Source organism: Uloborus diversus, chromosome 1 (assembly GCF_026930045.1).
Source record: "Uloborus diversus isolate 005 chromosome 1, Udiv.v.3.1, whole genome shotgun sequence".
Lineage (NCBI taxonomy): Eukaryota > Metazoa > Arthropoda > Arachnida > Araneae > Uloboridae > Uloborus > Uloborus diversus.
Genome location: NC_072731.1, coordinates 143708895 through 143733886, shown reverse-complemented (window position 1 = coordinate 143733886; position 24992 = coordinate 143708895). Strand labels below are relative to the sequence as shown.

General features: G+C 30.7%; 1 protein-coding gene across 1 annotated transcript in view; it reads left to right on the top strand.

Annotated features, from left to right (window-relative positions):
* LOC129232606 (terminal uridylyltransferase 4-like) overlaps nt 1-24992 on the top strand; it is a 91923-nt gene that overhangs the window by 62136 nt on the left and 4795 nt on the right. Inside the window, exons 15-25 of the mRNA XM_054866744.1 lie at nt 3140-3236; nt 7535-7621; nt 11053-11156; nt 12137-12298; nt 14229-14318; nt 16305-16418; nt 17695-17769; nt 17859-18036; nt 21395-21442; nt 22647-22744; nt 22933-23140. Of these exons, the coding sequence (XP_054722719.1) occupies nt 3140-3236; nt 7535-7621; nt 11053-11156; nt 12137-12298; nt 14229-14318; nt 16305-16418; nt 17695-17769; nt 17859-18036; nt 21395-21442; nt 22647-22744; nt 22933-23140 (1261 nt within the window). The remainder of the gene's footprint in view (nt 1-3139; nt 3237-7534; nt 7622-11052; nt 11157-12136; nt 12299-14228; nt 14319-16304; nt 16419-17694; nt 17770-17858; nt 18037-21394; nt 21443-22646; nt 22745-22932; nt 23141-24992) is intronic.

The following is a 24992-nucleotide window of genomic DNA, read 5'->3' as shown; positions in this document are numbered from 1 at the left end:
CATCGCGCATGACTGACTGAGTTTGCCTGGGCTATTGTCAGCCACGCTTGAAGGACAACTACCATCTTTTACGGCAAGACAGATTCTATACAAATATTGTTGTTCAGTATTTAAATTTTTTATATCTTCCATGTCCAAAACCAGAAGATTGCGGTCAATTTTATCAAATTTGACCACCGGATTTTTTTTACAATCTCTAAGAAGTTGTTCGATAGCTCCAGAATATGAATGTGGCCACTTAGTGCAACTGTCCAATTCCAGTATAAGATGCCTCAGTGGCAACTCATTGTGGACATTGGACACATGAGAGGACCCCTTTAATTGCTTAACTCCCAGCTGTTGAGGTGTAGAATTACAGCATTTCTTGTCGGGGGGGGGGGGGGTATTTCTCTTAAGTGGGTCATTAAGTCGAGAGGAAGAAATGGCGTGAAAAAAAGAAGAATACTTGCGTTCAATTCATTAATCAGTTTAAGACTTCAGAGGATTCACATTTTTTTAATACTGAAGGGCTCTATTTGTCAATTATATATAAAATAGTTATAAAATAATCTTAGGAAAAATAGAAGTAGTTGAGCGCCGTTTATTATCCAGAAGAAATTATTGAAACCAAAGATTGAAAAATTAGCATCTTATGTAACTATTTTTTATTTGAGTGGGTGCATTTTTTAAAATTGGCGTACAAATGTCGCATAAAATTGATTGAATTTTTACTGTTTTTTCTAAGTATTGTATTGCGTAACATTTCAGTACTTACTTATTTCGAAAGTACTTTTAAATTTTTTTTTTTCATTTTTCCAATGTTTCAGTCTTAAAGGAGTGTAGCTAAATATTCTACGAAATGTATAAAAATCTTCGAGGATTTTAACTAATTCACTGACAGATACTTCTAATGTTTGTTGAAACTAGCTTCAAACTTTTATTTTTGACCCCCCCCCCCCTTTTTTTTTTGAAAAAAGTGCATTTTTGTCCATTTTTTTAGTTTTTCAAGGTCAAATAGCGCCGGCTAAGTATTAAACAAATTTAGCGAAATTTTTTATGGGTAATAATGGGCCCATATAGCAACTTTTCCGCACTATCCAAAAACAGATTTCCAAAAAAAGTTTTTTCGGCCCACCCTAATGAACATGTTGGACAACTCAACATGTGGTAAATATGAGGTGTAATGATCATCAAAAATTTAAACAGCTCAAATGAAGACATGAGAATTATTTTTTAACTAAAAAAAGTTATATCTCTCATTTAAAAAAGTTTTTTCATATTATCAGTATTGATTTAGATGTAATATATATACAGTGAAACTTTTAAAGGAACCACTCACCGTTCCTGAAAAAAGTGGTCCTTAATGAAGGTTAGTCACTTTTAGAGGTCGTTTTTGAACACACCAGACACAATACTATCACCAATAGAGATTATTTAATATACAGTCGTACTTTGCGCTTCAACTTTCGCGGCTTCATTACATCGCGGGTTCTTTCTAGTTTTTTTTTCAAATATAGTAGTTAACCTTTTTTATGCGCTCGTGTAAACTTTTTTCTACAAAAGAACAACATGTCTTTTAAGTAAGGTAAGCTTTTAAGTAAGGTCTGAAGGGTTAATTGTACTATTTGAGGGAGTGGAGGTATAAAATTGCCGAAGAAAGTATTGAATCGCTATCTCATTTTAACTGTTAAGCACTAACTGGAAAGTATAAATCACTGTATTATTACTAGGGGATAAATACATCTGTAAATGGTGTTCAACAATGTTCTAGCTTTTTAAGTTGTACTCGTAAGCGTAGAGGAAGACAGGGGAGCTTATGGTTACTAACGGGCAAATGATTCTTCATTGAACAAGTTGAGATTTCTTCATAGAGTGTAAACTGCATGTATGTGTAGTTTTTTTTCACAATAATTAAGAATGTGATATCTATTACGTCTAACAAATCTAATTTTCTCATTTTGTGCAAGATATTAAGTAATACAAATGTAATGGTGGTTAAGGTTGCTGTTTCATGTATAGGGGGCTCTAATTTTGATAAAAACCTATTTAAATTGTTGTAAGTTTTATGCGCTCTGATTAGAAAAATACAGAATCCTACTTTGCGGAAATTCAATTATCGTGGTAAAGTCTGGAACGAATTAACCGCGATAAACGAGGGTTGACTGTATTAAGAATATTATGAAAATAATATATTTAAATAGAAAAACTAACATTTTCCCTTGAAATTTTTTAACATGAAATTTAATTCTTACATTGTTCTTCTATTTAGAAACTAATTGGCTTTAAGTTGTAAGAGATTTGTTTGCTTCAGATTCTAACTTTTGTTTCTAGTTTAGCTTTCAGCTGCAAAAATAAGTTATTAATGTCCTTATCATTAATGCAATCTGAGGGCAATATAATGCAATTTATTTCTTAATTGTTAAAATGAGCTAAAAATATAATCTATCCACTCAATGATCTTGGAATGCCCTTCTTCTATTTGTAAGCAACCTATGAAATTAGAGAAATAATATTTTGGAAAACTACTGTCCTTATCAATTTCTCACAATGATGCACCGATGCATGCCTGTCTGCTTCAGGAAGATATATATATATATATATATATATATATATATATATATATATATATATATATATATATATATATATATATGTAACCTTAGCTTTTTTTCCCAAGGGCGCCTAAAACTATACTTTCCTTTTTGTATCATTTTCGTGGTTCTAAACAGGGGATACTGATTATGAAAAGAACTCTTTTGAAACACCTAGAAGAATAGATTTAACCCCCTTATTCTGGTTTCTTTTCCAGAACTTTGCTTTTCGTGACTGAAAATTCCTTTGTTTGTTGGTACTGAATTTTGGGATTCGTCAGTCATTCTGATAATTTTCTATGCTTTTTCCTAGAGGATTTTTAACATTGACTAAATAGGAAGGAAAATCAGTGCCTTAGTAAATCGATCATTAGTAGAGGTGGGGGCCGCTCATAGAATTTTTCCTGTATTTGATAATTTATTAAATAGAATCGATTTAAATTCTATTAAGAAAGCACAACTGTGTTTTGTAATTTTAGTATAGTTTTTAGATTTAGTTTGGACCCAATTTCCATTTTTTGTCTTCTGTGAGATTAATGTATTTACTATTTTTGTTTCAAAATTTTCAGAACTGTCCAAATGATGATCTTCCACCACCATGTGCTTTGCCTCCTATGACACCATTCTTTTTAAGCATAATAGAAAAAGTACTTCTTTATATAAAAGGTAATTATTTTTTTTTTGCCGTTTTTCACTAGAATGGGTGTTATGTTAAGTGTATATTTAATAGATGTTCATGTTTAAGTGTTCACTTTATGTATTTAGATACTCAGAAAAAAAAGGAAAAAAAAAATCAAAATATTAAAAATAACATAGCATTTACTATAGCTTAATGTATGTATATCGATGTCTCAGAGCAACAGTAGGATATCTTACTCTTATTCCTTGGATTAGGTGTCTTATTGTTGCTCTGCAGCGACGACATATATATATACAGTAGAATCTCAAAAGCTCGAGGTTCTGCTTAATCTGAGGTGCTTCATTTATATTTAAGTTATATTTTTGGCAGCTAAAAATTTGATTTTCATTAAAATCTGAAATTAGAAATCTTTTGCTCCCATGAAACTTATTGACCATATACAGTAAATAGTAAAAATACATTAAGAGGTTAGTTATGTTTTGGTGCCTTACACGTATAAATGTGTACAAATATCGAGAAAAATAGTCACAATTAAAGGGAAGTTGAAGTTTAAGTGATAACTTTTTCATGAAGACAATATTTTCTATTCTTTTCACAAGGAAGTAAAAGGTGTCTTCTATATGTTTTCCGAATAATGCAAATTTTAAATCTGGAAGAATTTTCCAAATAATCCAAGTTTTCAGTATTCGAAGGTGAGGTGAGCACTGATTACCTCGGATTTTCAAGACTCCACTGAAAAAAGAAAAATAAAGTAGCAATCAGTTAAATTGTTATTTTATTTAATGACAAAACTCCTCTAAATTTCAGGAATTAATACTTGCTACTCTCTTAAATCTGCAGCAAGGAAGATATATCCTTATGCAATGTGTTTGTCAGCATCGTAATTAACTACAAAATATTTTGATTTGTTGAAATTTTAACTGTATAATACTTTTATCATATAACTTTTACATCTTTCCGACCAGATTTTTTGCCCTTGAAAATAGAATATATAAAATGAATCATTTACATGATGATTAATTAACTTTGGTACACATATTTTTATTTTTCATTCCTTAGTTTTAATTTTGTGTCAACTCATATTTTAGATTTTTACCTTTCGTAAATCAATGTTTCAAAAATAATATTTTTTAGTTCAAAGATAAAAAAAAATATTTCTTCAAAGAACTAAGCCCAGTCTCAAGTGCAGGGGTAGGGGTTGTCCTAAAAATCCTAAAATTTCAAATTTTGTCCTAAAATTCCTAAAATGTTCATTATTCATTCCCTACTTACACAGAAAAATAAAAGTCAACCTAAAATGAAATTTTTCTTAATGATATGCGTACGTTTTAGGATAAAATAAACTTTGTAGACCCTAAGAAATTTTCCCGAAAAAATAAACATAAAAACCTATGCTGCTGCTGTTTTTCTGGAGAAGGTGGGGGGGGGGGGGGGGCATGTAGTTAACCAAAACACACGCTCAGTATAAAGCTGTTTGTTTTAAATATAATTTGTAACTCTTGCAATCATTCCTCTTTAGCAAAAAAATATATATAAATAAAATAATAAAGAAAGTAAAAACAGCTGTGCAGCAAATTTTGCAGAAAGAGTGGAAATGATCTGATGTTTTTGATTTTCCCCTTTGAAAAGAAATGAAAAATATGTGAACCAGGGGTGCGGAATAGGAGTATTACCTACTTCCCTCAAATTGCAGTTCCGTGGCAGAAGGGGGGCGGGAGGTGAAAGGAACCATAGCTAATTGAAATAAAATAAATGCAATGCGTTGAGTTGGAACCCAACTATGAACACTTGGTTCAAAAAATTTATTTAGAGCAAAATTTAAATGATTTGTCCCCAGGTGGGATGCAATATTTATTTTTATAGTGTTCGTCTTGAGTGTGATTTAAGCATAAGTTTGTTCTTACAGTACAAAGGGTCAATTTGATTTGTGTTTCTGTTCAGTGAAGTTGAATTATTTCTTGCACATAAGAGGCAGTGGGAAGCAAAGGGAAGTAAGTGGCAAAATTAAAAATTTGGTGATAACCAATACACATGGTAGGTGAACCTCTCCTCTGTCTTGGGGCAAGAGATGGTACTAGTAGCCCTGGTAGTTGCTGCTATACAGTATGGTTTAGAAAAAAAATTTCAATAAAAGCCTACTTGGGATGATATTTTTAAACACCTTTTACTCAAAACTTGAAAATGTCCACTTACATCCCTTTGCTTCTCACTGCTTCATATAATTTTTTAAATTTAGTCACTAACTTTTTGCTTTAAACTGGTAAAGAGTACAGTAGACCCTTGTTTTACGCAGGGGTTACGTTCCATGGAAATGCCACGTAAATCAAAACCGAGTAAATGGAGACCTAATAATTGTGTTAAAATAGGGGTTAGGTTCCGTAGATAAAGAAAATACTTCATTTAGTGATTACTAATTGTACGTATAATACATTTAATATGTACTTATATCAATTTCTATGCACAACATGTATAAAGAAAACATAAATTAATTTCGTGTTCTGTTTATAAAAAGCTGATCATTTGGCAGTCATTAAGAATTTTTCTCTGTAGCTCTTTGCAAAGCATTATTGCATCCATGATCACTTTTGTCATTTCCATGATAGAATCTTTCTTCACTAACAAATCAGAAAGATAATTTCTATTGTCTAGGAATGGCTCAAATTTTTCAATGTGAATGTTTAGGGTTGTCTGTCATCGATGTCAGTATCCTCGTTGGTTTTTTCATCCTTTGTCGCTTTTAAAAGCTCTTCTTCCAGTGGGCTCTGAACTGTGTGAGTTTAATGATTTTACATCTGGAAAGAGCTCTGGAACCAATCTCATAAAATGTTTCCAGTGTGCCCAAACTTTATTATTAACTCGCCAAAATGCATTCTATTACGTATAATCTGCAATATTTAGGAGTTTGGATCTTGAAAAGAGGGGAAAATTTTATCTTGTTTGCATTGCCGCATCCACATAAATCGAAACTCATCCGCATAGAATAAAATAAAGATGTCAAATCTTAAACCGTGTATAATCGAAACCGCGTAAAATAAACCTGCGTAAAACAAGGGTCTACTGTAATTTGTTTCATTAAAAAGCCACGGAAAACAAAATTCTCTTCCTTGTGGTTGGGAAAGAGCAGACAGAAATGGATACAAGATCAGCACATTGTGCTGTGCAGAAAAGGATGAATTTAAAGCATTTTGTTCTGTTTGTTCATTTTCATTTCAATAGTGATAGTCAAGGATTTTCACAGGTATTGTTTCATGCTAATGCAGCAAGACATTAAAGGTTGTCAAGTAGCTTGAAAAAACAAACTGTAATTTTAATTCCTTGTTCTTCGACTTCTATTGAAAACGAATTTATTATGCTCATATGCTCAAGTAATCCAAAGCTTTTGTTCCAAATTCACTCCAAGATGAAATTTCGAAAGTGGAGCTTTTCTTAATTTTAGTTTCTGTAAAAAAATTACTCACTTGCATCTTTAAGTGATTTTTTCTGTAATTTACAGGAGATATTTTTGTTGATTCTGAGATAGCAAAAAGTATCAAATTATCTGATGAAAGTTAAGTTCATAATAAATTTTGGACTTGCACCTTACTTTAAATCCCTCCTTATTAATGATATTTTTTCATCATTCTTTGTAATTTACTTTGATGAAACAACAAGGCAATTAAAGAAGTAATTGGACATACATTTATTCTACTGGTATATGGTACATACTTCTACTTCACAATGTGACCCTGTTTAGAAGAATAAAAGATTGAATGCATTTTATTGTAGTTTTCAAGATTGAGTTTGAAACATTTTATCATCTGCTACTAAAATCAAGCTGATAAATTTCATTTAAATTAAAAAATCTTGATTTTGTTCTCCTAAAAATGTCCTAAAATTTTATCAAAATTTTGTCCTAAAATTTTTAAAATCACCACTCTGACCCCTGCAAATATCTTTCCTTATTGATTTGCAATAATTTCTACTTTATAATTATAGTTTGAAAAGTCGCCATATATCACTGTAACCATTTGTTTTTAGGTATGATTTTGTTCTTTACAAACTTGTTGTGTGTTCATAATTTTTAGAGCAGCATCATCACAAAGGAAAATATGCATAATTGAAAGTTTACAAGTGCAGTGCTGTGTTATATTAATTTCTAAATTAGTGTTGCTAAAATAATTTTTTTTTAGTTATCAAAGAAATGGACAGTTTAAATAGCTTTCAGAAACATATATATTTTTTATGTATTGTAATTTTACTTTTTTTAGAGGATGGTACTTTTTTTTTTCATTACCCTTGCTGGTGTTTTTATGTGTGCAAATAACATATTTTATTGTTTTTATAGACAAGAATAAAGTTTCTGATATTGAAATCAAGAATATGAAAGATATCATGTTGGACATACAAAATTCTATTAGAGAAGTGTTTCCAGGTATGCATTTATCTGAATTTTTAAACATAGAAATATAAAGTCTAGGTTCCTGCTTTAAAAAATAATCAGTAAATAAATAATTGAATGCTGGAATAAGAACTTTGCATTAAAATACGTAAATAAAGTAGAAACTTGAAACAATTATTTATTTACATTAAAAGGTAATAATAATTGCAGTCTATTTATAGAGGAATAAAAATTGTTAAAAGCTGAAAAACTGAGGGTTTAAAATAACTACTAAACATATTTGAAAAAATATTTAATTCATCACATGATTGAGTACTATAATTACAGAGAGTAAGTGAAAGAAGTTTAAATCTTGTTCAAACTATGCAAAGGACTGGAGATATGTTCCTCTTATTTGAGATTTTAGAAATTGACATGATTTTCAATTCGAATGAAAGTACATGAGGAGTATTTTCCTGATTTTTATTGAGCATCTGTTTTTTAAAGTATGCATATCAGTCAGTTCTTAACATTGCAAACAGTTAGTAAAATTATGAATGTTCCTAAATTAGAGGTTTGTACAATCGAGCATCAACTGAATATTCAAAAACAACAATGCAGAAATTGAAAGTAAATGTGACCCAAGTTAGGATTTAGTCTCTTTACTAATGAAAAACGAGCTGATGTGTGCATCACATGACCTCCTTTTACAAATTTAATGTCATTTCTCCACTATTGGCAATTTTATTGTGATTCAATAGTTAACTCTCTAAATATCACCAATAGTGGCCAAAATGAAACCAGATTTAAAGAAAAAAAAGGCGCCAAATTTGTTGCCAAGGTGGCGACAACTTGGCAACCAAAAACTTAGCGATATATCACCAAGTGTTTGCCAAATTATACTACTTGAGTTTACATTGAAATTAACAGTGATTTTACCTCAAAAAGGTGTAAAAGGCCCGTTTTGGAACATCCGAATGCAACAAAAAAGGGAGGTGCTCAACTAGACCCCACTAGGAGTCTAGGTACCAAATTTCAACTTTCTAGAACATATTGTTCTTGAGTTATGTGACATACATATGCACATACATACATATATATCGACGTCACGAGAAAACTCGTTGTAATTAACTACGGGGATTGTCAAAGTGGATATTTCGGGTGTCCGTACGTTCTTAGGCACTTATACTCGTGTAATGGGGTTGAAAAAAAAATTCAACATTCTTCGAGGGTGAGCAAAATTGAAGTTAAGGCTAATTTTTGAGTGAATTTTTTTTTCAAATACAATACTTCCTTTTTTGTAAAAGAATGTAAAAATAATGAATGTGATCAAAAGAGGTTCATTTCTGTTCTATAATTTACTATAGTTTATTGTTGCCTATTATAAGTTATAGATCTAGTTTTGTTTACAAGGCTGTTACTTGAATGTTTTATGGCACAAAGGATGTTTTAGTATCATTAGAATGTTCTTTAGTATGGTGAAGTTTATCTATGTGAAATTTTCATTAAATTATATAGACTCCTTGTAAAGCTTATATACATCTAAGGTTTTATTTATTCATTTATTTTATTATTACAATATCCGTTTTTTTCCACTGCAAATTCAATTTGCGGTTTGAAGGGTCAAGGACAGCCCTTGTACGTAGTACACCTGTATCCAGGGCTTAATTTGCATGGGAGCTCATAGATGCTCAGCGCTTCTTTTCAATTTTATGTGATTTTTCCCATTTTGGGAGGAATTCATTCTATTTATACAACAGGGCCGTATGCAGAGAAGAGGTTTATAGGGTTCAACCCCCTCCCAGTTTTTTAAGAACAATTCCAAAAAGGGTTTTTCGTGGTACTTTTCTCGCAGAAAAAAATCATTAATTTTATTCCTAATTTCATTTAAAAAATGAAATTAGTGCTGTTGGACAATACAGTATTTTTCTTCAGATTTTGAAAACCTATCAATAACTTCATCAACATTCAGATGTATAATCACTGCAAGTGCTACTAAAAGCCTGGCAATTTAGAAAATTTTTTCCTGTTGTATTCCTTTAATACAGTTTCAGCCTCCTTAGTGGGGAAAAGGTTCTCTCTGCCATTTATGGCAAAATGACAGCTTTACCCAAAACGCTGCAAATTTTGAGGAAGCTTATGAATAATTTGGAGGATAAGCTTTGTTGAATTTAAACGAATAATAATCATAACAATAATGGAAAATTTTGATTTTTCCTTTGCTGTTTTCTACTTTGACTGCAGTACGAATTTCAGTAATATTTAGCTGCTTGAAGTAAGATTTCTGCATAAAATATGATACATTCATCTGAATCTCTTGGGTTTATCATTAACAAAAAAAAAAAAAAAAAAAAAATGTATCAATGGACTTAAATAAATATATTTTTAATTAGTTAATCATCAGTAGAAATTCAAAATCTCAATGAAGCAAAGGAATTTCTATCATCAGGATTCTTGTTACTATTATTCTTATTGATAATTTTTTCAGAACCATGAATTCTTCCAACTGCAACTTTGTGGACGTCTGCAGAGTATTTTGATAATAGATAGAAACTTTTCTCTGCTTTTTGCTGGTTCTTGGGATGAGAGAATTGTTTAGTAATTGTTTTTTTTTTTTTTTTTTGAAATTTCAAATCCTAGATGCCAACAAAAACATCAAAACTCTTTAAATTCAGAGGTACCAACTCTATATTAGCCAAATTTTCCTAAAGGTCAAAAAAAAAAAAAAAAAAAATGTATGAAGTCAAATTTTGATTGATAATATATATATTTTAGCAAATGTGTTCCTTGAAACCCTCCCAGAAACATGAGTGGTTTCGGCCCTGATTTTCTCATTAAAATAAGTTCTAGGGACCATAGAGGCTTGCACTTCTTTCATTAAAAACTAAGCCCTACTTGTACCACTGTTTGCATTCTTGTATTGGTGTTAAATTGGTATTCTATTTGAAATTACATCTTTTGGTATGTCAAAGATTCTCATTTTTCTACAAACTATTATACATGGAACAACGAATTCTCACTTGTGCAGTTGATGCAAATAATGGGTCATAATAATCAGCCAATTGGCCAAAGCTTGGTGTACATCCATTCAGGGGGCAGACAGCCAAGATGTGCCCCTTGTCATTTTGATTACCTAGCTTCCCTCCATATAAGTTATAAAACATATGCTACTCCGATTCAGAGCAGGGTCCGTAGTTTGAGGTTAGATTGACATGACTTCTTGTTCTGAATTTTGAAGTGTACTGTTTTGAACTTCCACACTGTAAGAATGCTTGCTAATATTCATACTATGCATAATTGCCTATTCTTAATTACATATATTTTTGATTTTTAAATCAGTGTTCTGTATGAAATTAAACTCTTCAAAAGTAACTTTTTAGTCTTGTTTGATGTTTGTTGATGTTTATTACTGTGACATATAAATCTGTAATTATGTATAGTATGTGACTTCTCTGTGTTATAATGTATTACTTCAATTTTTCCAGATGCTAATCTAAGTTTGTTTGGTTCCTCATGTAATGGCTTTGGATTTAAAAATCTTAGTGATATGGACTTTTGTTTAACTTTTAAAGATGTAAATGATAAAGAGGTTTGTAATGCTGCAGTTTATTGTAATTTATAATTTATTTTTGTTTTAAAATGTGTTAAAAAATTTTTTAAGAGCCTTTGACACATGCAGCTTATGTAATGCATCAGGTGCTGAGTGCATTTAATATTTTATATATTTATCTATAATACACCTTTCTTTCTACCACTTTTTTTACATTACTCTTATACGTTAATTATTCATGAATAATGCAGTAAATCTGGAAATTAAAATGGTCCGCTTAACTTGGTCTTTACTCAATTTACCCCTTAAATTTATCTTACTTATTTGCATGCAAATTTATTTATTCTAAACACATTTTGTAGTTATTAAGATACATTAAACCCATTTTGTAGTTAAAAATGGGACACAATCATAGATTTCAATGAATATAACTTTCAAACAGATTTTGGTGGTATAGTACAGAACTTTTTATTTGGGATCCAGAAAAACAAAACAAAATTGCTTGATTTTGCCCCCTTTTTAATAAAAATGCAAATTTTATATATTATGTAAAAAAATAAAAAAAAACTAGTTTATAAACTTTTTTTAAAAACTTTTTAAAATGCTAACCACCCATTTTCACTGGTAGATGTTTTAGAGAGGATGTACTACCTTTATTATTTTCTTTTTCTTTTGTCATTGCTGTATCTATATATGATTGAATACTTTATCACTGGTGTAGGTTGACATTGCGTTTGTTGTATCTGTTTTATGCTTGCTGTAATGAGCACTATGTGCTCCAAATAACACAACAGATTACTACATAATTTGCGACTTTTAAAATTTAAATTCATATGTCTTGTAACCATATTTTTAGCAATGACTCTGTGGTTGGATTTACTTCAGAATTTTATTTTTTTTTAACTTTTTATCATTTTCAACCTTGGTGATTGGGATAAATGTAATTATCTAAAACTGTGAATTTAATTTATTGCAATTTTAATTTGCTAGATTGTAATAAATTTTAAATTTTTTAATAGGATTTAGATTCTAAAGAAATTATCAAAAAAACTGCGGAGCAGCTCAGTAAACACCCTAACTTGAAGAATATTATTTCAGTGGTTACTGCTAAAGTTCCTATTGTGAAGTTTACATGGTCAGAAACTGAAACTGAAGGAGATATCAGTCTTTACAATACTCTTGTAAGTACTTTCATGTTTTTGTTGTTATTTTTATCTATTTATTGTTTTCCCATGCAGTTCAAATTTGTGTTTTAGGTATTTTGCATTGTGAGCTAATGTACAGAAGGATAGATCACTTTTAATCAGATTATTTAAAAGTTTTTTATGTGCTGAATCATTTTCGTCTATTTTGTATAATACATAAATGTATTTAAATTTGTAGAAATTAATTTCTTTTTCTAAATCAACTTATATTTTTGCATAATTTGTTTTTAAGAGCATTCAAAGCTAGCTATTAATTGAAGAATCCAATAATTCTGTAACATAACTGAAAGTATTTCCTTAATGTAAAAAGTTAAAACTATGAAACATTAATGTAATGTTGTCAGCAAATGTTAGATGCTTTCATTTTATGTTTCCATAAAATGCTATTAAACAAGCAGGCTCTCAAACTGTCATAAAATGTCAGAAAAAAATAGGAGATACTAGCATTGCCAGTGAAGTAAAACACTGAACAAAACTACAGAATGTATTTCATAATTCCTTCGTATTCTGATACGACTTCAGAGATAGTAACAGAAAATCACAAAATGTGATAAACAAGGTTCTAAAATTACTGGTAAATAAAATTTTCTCTTTCCTTTCAAATTTAAAAGACAAAGTGCTCCGTAATTAATCGGATATGCTCATTTATTTTCTTTATATTGCTTAGTTCTACATCAGGCTTTAGAAAAATTAAGATGTCAGTCTGCTGTCAGCCTCCAGCAAATGTCATTATGATGAAATTATCTTATTTTGAGTGCTTTTACATTAAAATAAAATGATAACTTACATTGTTACATTCAAGCACCCTTAATGGAGCAACCAATTTTCCCTGAAAGCTTGTTCTCCGGGATCAAAATGACAAATTTCATTGTTTCGGTGCCTTGAAAATTTATTACATTAAGCATGATATTCTTTGAACCGATATTCCAATAAGTGAGCTGGACTGTTTTGCTAAAATGTTCTGAATGCTGTCTTTAGAGTCGACTAACTGACTTAGTGAAATAGTTGTTTTTTGTCATGAGATTTTTCAATGCTAATGATACAGCACAAATCTCAGCATCTAAATTTGACATGTGACATATTGTGCATATTGTGAGAAGAGTTTACTGTATACTCATACTCTGGCATTATCTGTTATTAACATTTTCAGAATAATTTGTTTTCAGATATATTTTATTTACTTGCTATTTAAAGATTTACTGTTTTCTAGTTGCATAATAAATAATTAACTTTGTGAAAATTGTATACATGACTCCAAATGACTCTCCACTCGTTGGCATAAACTTAATTTATTTTTGATAAATCAAATTTACATTTAAACTTAAACTTTTAAATTGCCAACATAAATGTGGATATGATATGACATTTTCCAGATTTTGGGCTTAGTTACTAAAAAAATGTGTTCTTCCCTCGATTATTTGCATTTTTTTAAAGTGCTAAGAGATGCCCCTTCAAACAATACTACTTTGATCATGGCAAATGGAAGGCAAAGTTGTTTTGAGCCTAAAAATGGTAAAAACCTCAAAGATGCTCCTTTTTGATGACCTTGCTACAGAAATTTGGATCAAACTTTTCATTTTGTGAAGTTTCACCTTCTTACATCTCATATATTAAAATGGTTTTTTGTTTGGCAAGTTCTTTGCTCAAAGAGTTATGGCTCATAGCACTTCCCTTGTCTTAAAATTCTATTTGGTGCAGTACATTGACCTATTGCTAAAAACTGCTCTCAAAAAGACAGCAAGAAATTCTAAATTTGGTCTTTTAACAAAATAAGTGACAATTAGTAATTTTTCAACGAAAACTCGGGTTGGTATGAGTCACTGGTGTGACACTATCAAATTCCTACTTTTAGTAGTTCCTTAGAGTTTTATGCTTATTAGTATTAATATTATGTTCTTTTATTTAGGCTCTTGCTAATACAGAAATGTTAGAAGCTTATAGTAAAATTGATGAACGAGTGCAGATTTTAGGTTTTGCTCTGAAATATTTTGCAAAGGTAATAAAATTCATTTTTTTCTTGTATTTTATTTCTACTGAATTTATTTTATGATTGCATGTTTTACAATGTATAAAATCTTTAAAATTTATCTTTTTCTAATACTCTCAAGTACGCTGGAATTCTCTTCATATTATCTGAAACCACTTATATAAGTATGTGTTTAGGGAATGCAATACCAGTATTTCGAGCAATTTCGTAATATCGGTATTTGCTGAGGTAAAGTACTGGTATTTTTGGTATTAGCTGAAAGTAATAAATAGCTTCTATTAAATAATTTTCAATTCAACTCATTAAGTACCTACTTACATTTTAAATGTACATTACTTTTTCAGAACCAAATCAATCTATTGATGTAAAAATTTGACTTCAAAAGCACAAACAAATAGAATATCATTATACAAAAGTAGCGGAAAGATTGCAAAGTGATACTGTCATTACTAAATGGGGAGAGGAATCACATTTTCATACGCTTTTGTGTACCATGTTTTTATTTTTTCCATTTCCCTGATCACTCACTTTCTCTTTTGTGAAAGTTAATTTCGAGTAGACTTTTGAATGCATTTGTCCTGCGAAAAATTTATTCCAACAATTAATTGCTGTACTACTTTATGATTTTTTTAAATTTAAATATTTGACTAAACCTTTTTATTGTTAGCATAACAAATGGTAATTTGTTTTCACCAATATTGGTTTGTTGTCCTGTCTTGCTATTCGGCTTTAAACTAGGCAAAATAATGTTCAGAAATTATATAGTGCCTTGAAAATTTACATAGAGGTGAAGCAAAATCAATTAAAATATATTTTCAGATATTTAGGTAATTATAATTGTAAAGAATATTGGAAAGAAAGCCAAAACGAATAAGAGAAACCATTAAGATCAAATTTAGTCAGATTTATTGTCTATTTCAAGCCTAAAGGGCTAATAAAAGCAAACACTAACCACTCCTACTCAAGAGAAAATGAGGTTAATATTTAAAAAATATTGTCTCTCCGAGAAAAACTGCATCTAGCTATAAATTAAAAAAAAAAGATTATAATAAGCAACAGTAACAAACACACACACAAAAAAGGATTTATTCAAAAATAACACGCAAGAGGCCATAATAAGTGAAGATGAAGGACTTTTAGACAATAAGAGGAGTTGTATCACAGATTGTTAACAGTACCACCAACCTGCTTGAATTCAGAAGGAGTATTTTCAACTGTAGAAAAGCTGAGCACTGAGATGAGTTCCAGACGTAGAAACAATTCAATATATGCATTATGTTTTTTACTATATTATTGATTATTTTCTGATAATTGTTCCTTCATTTTATATTTGTTCACCATTATCTTTCATAAATAAAACAATTTTTGCACAAAATTATGAAATGTAGTAACCAAACAATACGTTTTCAAGCATTTTTTGCGAAATTTTAAATATCGGTATTAAAACCGGTTTTCGGTTATCATGCTTTAGAAATACGGAATACCGGTATTAAATTTTTGATCTGGTATTGCAATCCCTATATGTAATGAATAAGGAATTAAATTTCAATTAGAATTATACTGTGTAAGTTTAAATTATTCTTAACGGACTGTGAATTAGAAATTGTTAAATACTCTTGTGAACTTGTTTCCTTTGCTAGAAAATCATCCATCATGGTGCAAACTTAATTTCAAAGATTTCCCATAAAGTTTGACGTTTTCAACTTGATATGCAATAAAGCCCCCTCAATAGCAGAAACTAATGGGACAAACATTTTTGACCATTGCTGAAACGAAATTTATATTTGTTTGTACACGAATGAGTTAAGTGATGCATTGAGAAAACTGCATATTAAACTTGTCCAATTTAACAATGGTCAAATGTATTTCTGATTCGTGTTGGATTGAAGTACAATGTTCTGGTTGAGCTCATACTTTTTGAAGATTTATTTATTTATTTTTTGTTTATTATTTTCTTTCTGATTTTGCATTTTTTTTTTTGTTATTCATGTTTAGGTTTTAGGTATTTGTGATGCTTCACGTGGTAGTTTATCATCATATGCATATTTATTAATGGTAATATTTTTCCTACAACAACGAGAGCCTCCAGTGATTCCAGTGTTACAAGAGGTATGTCTTAAGGTTATTTATTTTAATTTTTTATATTCATATATCTTTTAGCTCAGAATTATACAAAACTTCATTTCATTAGTAAAGTAGTTATGAAAAAAAAGATGTTCATTGTGCTCAATTACTTCAATAGTTTTCTCATGAAACCAGGTTTTCCTTCTCGTTATTCAAAGCATTTTTTTCCTGTCTTGTATGGGGACAGTTTTGAGCTTTAATTAATTAAATGTATTTAGGTTTAAACAACATAATTTTTAAAACTCAATCTACTGCTTTTATTGATAACTAGTGATACCCACACATCTTTGCCCGTAATAGAAAAAATCAAAAGGTCTTTTGGTTCGCCTGTATATTTACAAATAATGTATGGTGAATTTTCTCGCCAATTGGCTTGTACCCATGTTACGGTTCCACGTTATGATCATTTCGTATCTCGCCAATGGGCTTGTGCCCATGTTACGGTTCCACGTTATGATAATTTCGTAATTTACTGATCCATCTTATGATATTTTTGTTCTTAAAATTGGAATAGAAAAAGAACCACATCGAATTTTCCAAAAATCGCTTCGAGGTGCACACCCCCCTGCTACATACTAACTTTGTGCCAAATTTCATGAAAATCGGCCGAGCGGTTTAGGCGCTATGCGCGTCACAGACATCCTACAGACATCCAGACATCCACAGACATACAGACTTTCAGCTTCATTATTAGTAACTAGTGGCACCCGCACGGCTTTGCCCGTAATAGAAAAATTAAAAGATCTTTTGGTTCGCCTGCATATTTACAAATAATGTATGGTGAATTTTCTCGCAAATTGGCTTGTACCCACGTTACAGTTCCACGTCATGATAATTTCGTATCTCGCCAATTGGCATGTGCCCATGTTACGGTTCCACGTTACGATAATTTCGTAATTTATGATAGTTTTTTTTTCTTAAAATTGGAATAGAAAAAGAACCACGTCGAATTTTCGAAAAATCGCTTCGAGGTGCACACCCCCATGCTACAAACTAACTTTGTACCAAATTTCATGAAAATCGGCCAAACGGTATGGGCGCTATGCGCGTCACAGACATCCTACAGACATCCAGACATCCAGACATCCTCCGGACAGAGAGACTTTCAGCTTTATTATTAGTAAAGACTAACAGCATTCTATTGTTCTACCATAAGATTTTATTTCACTTTGAAATCTCTGTTAACTTTTTGAAAAACAAGTTTGAACTGATATGTTTGACAAAAATGAATCTGTTTATTTATTTATTTATTTATTTTTAGCTTCATAGTGAAAAAGAAAATCAACAAAAAATTGATGGTTGGGACGTTTGTTGGTTTAAAGATATTGATAATTTGGTATGATATTTTTATCATTTGAATGTTTCAGTTTTTTCTATACTTAAAATTGCACAATCTTAGTTAATGCACCATTTGCTATATTTTAGGCAACTGTTTGGCTTGACTATGGTAAAAACAAAGAGAGTGCTGGACAATTGTGGTTGGGCCTTCTTTCATTTTATGCCTGTGATTTTGATTGGAAAGAATATGTTGTATGCATTCGACAAAAGAAACCTCTTACTCGATTCAGGAAATTATGGTGTTCTGACAAAATAGCAATTGAAGGTATTTTAAAATTTTCAAGATATTGGTTTATTTTCATGTGATTTCTCCATAGTTTTGTGCATTCTTATGAGTATGTATGAACAGTAGTAAATATATATTTAAGAAATCAACTGCAATTTACAATTGTTTATGCAGCAGGTTTTTAGAAGCTCTTATATGAGGCAATATGTTTACAGCTTAATATAGTTAAAAGTAAAACTAACTGATCCCTGCAAATCATTCGCTCTTGACAGTGGTAATTCAAAAATACGATTTTTTTAATGGTAATTTTTCAAAATAGTGTCAGAATGTGAATTGTCTGTTTATTTTTTGCTGAAGTAAACTTTCTTTTCTGAATTTAATGCTTAAGTCCAACTGTGACTCAGAATGCTGTGGTGAGTTTAGATTATACGTTTTTGGAAATTAGGATCAATATTAACCCAAGGAAAAAAATCATTCAGAAACGACAAAACCCATAGTGGGATTGAACCTACGATGCTTGCATTTCTAGCACCCCACTCTAACCACCTGAGCCACATGACCTCACTTGTGGGGTGGTATACATTTTTAAAAAATGGGTAGTAAAAACACAGAATAAAATAATTTTTCTAAAAAAAAACCGCCTTAGTTTGAGTTTTTGGTTTATTTGTCGCCAAAACCAGCTAAAAATCCCTTGAAAATGATGACTTACGTGTGAAATTTGAATAATTATTGACCAAGTTATGGTGTAGTCGCAAAAAAACACCTTTGAGAAATAATATACAGCGAAATACGTTTAACACAAAAACGCTTACATGAAAAATCGGTTAATGTGAAGCGATACAGCTGTCCATACAGTATCCTGTGCACTTTAATTCAATTCTATTAACATGAAATTCCTTTTACATGAAAAATTGTTTTGGCCCCTTCAGTCTCGTGTTAAACGTTTTCCACTGTACATTAAAAACCCTCTGACACGGACACTAATGGGAGAAGCATTTTTGTGCATAAAAGAGGTGTGTGAGCAGGACAGGAGATTTATAATTTTATTTACCTAATTTGTTCCATTTATATTTTACACTTAACATAAATGTCTTTGTTATGTGTTTTAATATCTGATCAAATTTTTAATTGAATATTTTTCTTAGCCCTCTGTTTAGGTATTATCTTTCTTCATTGATTGCATTATTTTCTTTGCTCAGTTACAAAGTCTTCGGTCACTGTTGTATTCAAGTACTATGTATGTGAAAAAGTGAAATGAAATTATATATATATATATATATATATATATACTAGCAAAAATACCCGGCGTTGCCTGGTTCAGTAATAATTATGAGAAAAAATCGTTACTTGCTTTTGTTTTCTGTTTTAAGTGAAAGAATTTAAAACACATCTTTTTGACGTGATTAAAAATCGAGTTTCTTCATTTTCCATAAAACTAAAATAGCAATAAGTATAAAGAACAAAATAGTATTGATTTAGAAACGAAAGCACTATATTTAAGCATATACAAATTTCCAAAACATGAAATTAATCTTCTCATGTTTAAAAAGATTAATCTGTCAATACTTTTTTTTAAACATGGAGTCTAAAACCTTCTCTGTATGGCTATTGAAGTACGAAATTTTTAAAAAAATGTAGCCGCGCTCATAATCTCCTTATACTTGCTTTAGTTATTTTGGGAAATTTCAATCATTGTGGGCTCTTTGTGCGATTTTACTGAATTTGCGGGAATCGTTTTGGGATACCTTCGAAGATGCTCCCCCCTTTTTTCCTTACTTTGGTAAGACGATATGATATTAATTTTTGTTACAGAGATATTATCGCCAGATGCTGAGATACTTTTGGTCATCATAAAATGGCGCTAAAGAGTTTCATCCGAAATGTTTCCAAAATAAGTAGTAAAATTTGGCGATTGTTTGAAATTGTGCAAAAAGGAAAATTAATGGAAGTTTTTGTGCTGTTTATGGATTTGCGAAACGTTATAACGTAGTCTTCGGCTTCAAAAACAGCAAAAATTTTGGCAATCTGCTGGATGATTGGATAATGAGTAAGTGTTCAATCAGCATAAATAATAATAAAAATTATTAGTTACATTAAAGTTCCGTTTAAATGGAAAATCATCAGCCAAATCATGTATTATTTGCCAATCTTGTGCAAAAATCTTACTTCAAGATTTGACTTGAGAAAAGCCTTGAACAATCACGAAAAGCAAAGAAAGTCAACAATACAACAATTGTCGCTATCGACAGGGAGTTGAGATGATACACTGTATTGAGTTGAGGAAAACCTTCGAACATGTAACTAAAAAGCTCATAACTCGCTTTTTATTCTACTTAGAAATTTCGAACAGGTGCCATCTTCAGCAGAGAAATCAGAGCTTTCGATGGACATATAATGTAAATATGTGCAAGTATTTTTTTAATCCCTATATTAGAGAATTTACACGAAAATTGTATTTTATTGCCAAACTAAGGGGGTTTGCCCCCCATAACGGGACGAAAACTAACCTATGTGTTATTCTGATGCATAAGCTATATTATTGTCAAGTTTCATCAAAATCCGTTCAGTAGTTTTTGCGTGAAAGAGTAACAAACATCCATACAGCCATACAAACTTTCGCATATATAATAGTAGTAAGATAGTGTTTTATAATGAATTTATAACCTTGTTTTCAGATTAGTGTAACTCAATGATTGTTGTCATGTATAAAATGAGTATTTTGTATTTTTTGCCAAACCCTATAAGTTTAAGCTGTACCTAACTGCACCTTTATGTGTTACAATACAGCAAGTACAATAAACTCCCGATTATCTGCTTGTCAATTAACAAATGGTAATGTGTATTTTCGCAGTAAAAACCAAATACCAATGACTGTTTTTTGTCAAAAACCTGTAAATTTAAACTTTGCTGTTTTTGTTCTATTTATTAAATTATTTATTGTGCTTTCTTCATCAAACATACACTTGTTCTTTATTGGTGTTACGTTCTATTGTGCAAAAATGCAAAACATTTTTACTATGCTGTATATAAATTTTTCAGGAATGAAAATTTTTACCTTATTTGTTCCTCGTTTTAGCCTTTTTTTGATTTATCTGCGATTTTTATTATTCGCGTCACTTGTGCCACCCAATTTGCGGATAGTTGGGAGTATACTATACTTAATCAGAAAGTGTTTTAAACTTATGTTTAGATTGCAAATTCTGTGTATTTTAGCTAATTGCTGTGTATCTAATTTTTTTGCATAGTTTTGTTTGTTTTATATACATTTCATTAACTTAAAAGTTTTTACTGATGTATTTCAGTTAATATTTTGTTGTGAAGCTAGCAAATTAAATTTTAACGAATTCTAGCAAGATAAACTATTATATTCTAAAGTAAATAAGAATGAATGTTACAGATCCTTTTGAACTGAAGCATAACCTTGGTGCTGGACTTACTAAAAAAAGTGAGTTGTATTAATATTTTGTATTTTTCCATGACATATCTATACTATTAAAACCTGTGTACGTCTGTCTGTGTGTTAGTAACCCTATGGCCTCTGGGCTGTCAATGTCTACCAAGTCAATACTAGTAAAGCCATTCCGTCCTGTCTCACCCCTCCAGACTGGGCTGATGATAAGGGCCCTGACATTCAGGATGTATTGAGGACATCTTGAGGTGAAGGCATTAAAATCATGAATTACCACCCGCTGCAGGCGGCAAGGGGGGTTGGTTAGTGAAGCAAGTGGTGAGCCCGGTAGGTAATACAATAAGCTCCGCCTAATTTGATTTCTTTGGGGCAGATATAATTTGATAACTATAACCGAAAAGAATCCAGGACACAAGAAAATTATGTTTTTTTTTAAAATTAAGAAGCATTTATTTTTGCAACGATAAACAACAATTTTTGAGCAGCAATATCCAACGCAAGTAGTAGACATTTCTGACCTGATTTGAATCCCATTGAGCACATTTATGACATGTTCGAGACAGAAATTGTAGCTCTTAAACATCACCCAAACTTACGTCCCAGAACTCAACAGCACTTTTTATAATCCTTAGAGCTCTTTGAGGCCCCAACTTTCTGTTTGTAATTTCTTTTTTTTTCTTTTATTTTTTATGTGAAATGCATATTTGTAAAAAAAAAAATGTATTTTCCTGATTGAAATAAAATGAATTGAATTGATCCACAATCTCTTAGAAAGTATGAAAATCGTTGTCCCACATGCAAAGCAGAGACAGGCACACACTTTATTAAACTGCTAAATCAATGTTTTGCTTTTATTTTTTTAACTAAAGTGTAAAATATTCATAAGAGATTTACTGAGGTGCCATGAAGAATTTCTAATTCTTAAAAAAGTGCCACGAACCAGAAAAGATTTTGATTCCTACATTTGGTATGAACAAGATAGCTTTACTGACAGAATCTTTTCTTATTCTACTGTATATTTTTGCCAGAACCATGTCAACTTATTGTTTGTCCACATTATTTTTTTCACACTTATGTAATGTGTTTGACAGTGCTCTACACCATTCTTGCGCAATCAAAATGGCACAAAATTTGAAATAATGCCTAAACAAGACCTTGTAATAAAATACACTGAATTTAAACTTCTCTTTTTATGTTTCATTATTGAGATTTTAAAATACCTTTTAATGTTTTGTTTTAGTGAATTCATATATTATGAAAGCTTTTCTTCGAGCTCGGGAGCGCTTTGGTACACCACTTCTTCCTCAAAGAATAAACTCCATTTTAGGGCATGAAGTGGTAAGTATTAGTCTTCTAAAAGAAATGTTGGCTAATAATTACTGAAGGAATTAAGTTCTAATTTCTTTAAGTTTAGTGTGAAAATTTCATTTTTAGTATGTTCCTAATCACATGCTATGATTTGTGTTATTGTATAATAAGTATATAGAATTGTGTATAAAAGAAAAATTTTCCTTTCTTTTGTATAGGCTTTCTTTTTTGATAGACGATTTTTAAATTCTGGTTGTGAACCCCCTCATGACAGGGGCTGCAGAAAATGTGGAAAAATTGGTCACATGGCCAAAAACTGCACTGAAGAAAAAATTTGCCTTTACTGTCAAAAACCAGGGCATATAATTAAAGATTGTCCAAGAAAAAATCGAAATCGAAAATTGAAAGATGAGAAAAATAGTAAGGGTAAGCATATTCGAAAGGATTTATTTTTCAGTGTCAAATCCAATTATTTAGATACATAAAGATAAGAATTAGTATTGGTTGTCAACATTTATGGGAATTGTTTTAATCCATATTTTAATATACCTTGCTTCTGAGTTGCTTTTGCACAAAGTAGCCATTAACTTAGTTTTCCGTCTTTCCCAACAAATCAAGATTGCACAGGTGAAGTTTCAATTTTTAATCATTAAAATAATGCCTGCTATCTTAATAATAGTCTGAGCCTGTATTTTTATATTTTGCAGTTTGCTTTGTCTTGTTTAATAGTCCCCCCCCCCAAACACACACACCTATTTCTTCCTAAAGATAGCTTAAAATGGTCATTAGTTTTAAAAAGACTTCAAGGAGGAAACTCCAAACCGAAATTTCTCTCTCGCTCTTTTTTCATTACTTGGCAAATTCCAAGTCACATTTTGAATACATTAGTCTTAATATATTTTCCAAGAATGCAGCTGTATCCCCAGCATTGCTAAAGGTTGCCTACAATTGTGTTTTTTCCAGTGACGTCTCCTCCCCTTCCCTTAACCTCACCAAAAGTAGCCTAAAGTTTCATATTATATACCTCAATGATGAAAAATTTCTGCAGGGAGCTGATAACCGTCTAACATGGCCAAAAATGACCCACAATTGACTTAAATTTTCATAAAAAAATAGGAATACCTACCTCTTTTTCCCCTACTATTTAAAATAGCAATTTTTTATGTCAATTTAGGTAATTTCTTTGGGAAAGGAGCCTGTGACCTCCATTTCCAACTTAATAACACTGCCAAAAAAGGACTAAAACCGCATTTTTGAAACTTAAATTAAAAAAAAAAAAAACTAATGGGAGAGTTCCCTCTATCCGTCACCTCTGTCCTTTCTCTGAGGTCACACAGCCTAAAATTACATTTTTGGGACTTGTAACTTATGGTATTTATCTTCTCTTTAATGCAATTACTTAGTAAACTGATCTTAGGCTTCTTTTTTTTTCATTAAAACTTTATATAGAAACTTTAAGGAAGATAAGTAAGGACAGCAGTTTCAAGTTGCCCCCCCCCCCTTCATAAAAAATTTTGAGCATGTGTTGTATATGTGCGTATATTGTATAGGCTTATAAGTGAACACCCCTCCCCCCTCCACACATACACACAAAACTTCTCTCTACATCAAAGAACAGGTTGTTTGACTACTATATTTGGTTTTGTATGTTATTTAAAAAAATTATGTAACATGAAAAACTTGTAGTAGATGTTAGAAAAATGCTGTTTCATGTAAATTATCCAATCAAATGCTTATTGAAAAAAACAGAATACAACTTTATGAAGCAGTGGTGTGCTCTTGTGTAATTTTTTTTCTGATCAACTAATCAAATAATATACATATTTTAAATTCTAAAGACTAAGCTTAATTTTCACTTATTTTAAGCAGCCAATAAAATTTAAATTAAAAATTTGTGAGAAAAAATAGGGGGTGCACAATTTTGTACAAGTAGCTTTTACTATACCCCCTATACAGTAAAACCTGTCTACAACGATACTGTTGGGGCCTCAAAAAAATATCGTAATAGACAGGTTATCGTTATAGACAGTTTGATTATTCATGCTGACATTTTGCTGGAGCCAAAAAAAAAAAAAAAAAAAACATTGCTATAGACAGTTATTGTTATAGACAGTATCGTTATACATAGGTTTCACTGTATTTCTTCTTTTCTCAAGTTTTTTATTTAAACTTGATTGGTCCCTTTCAAATTATTGTTGCTCAGAAATTATACTTATTTTATTTCATTAGTGCAAACCAAGCTTATAAAAATGGTCCTTTGAATTTAAAAGCACTTGTT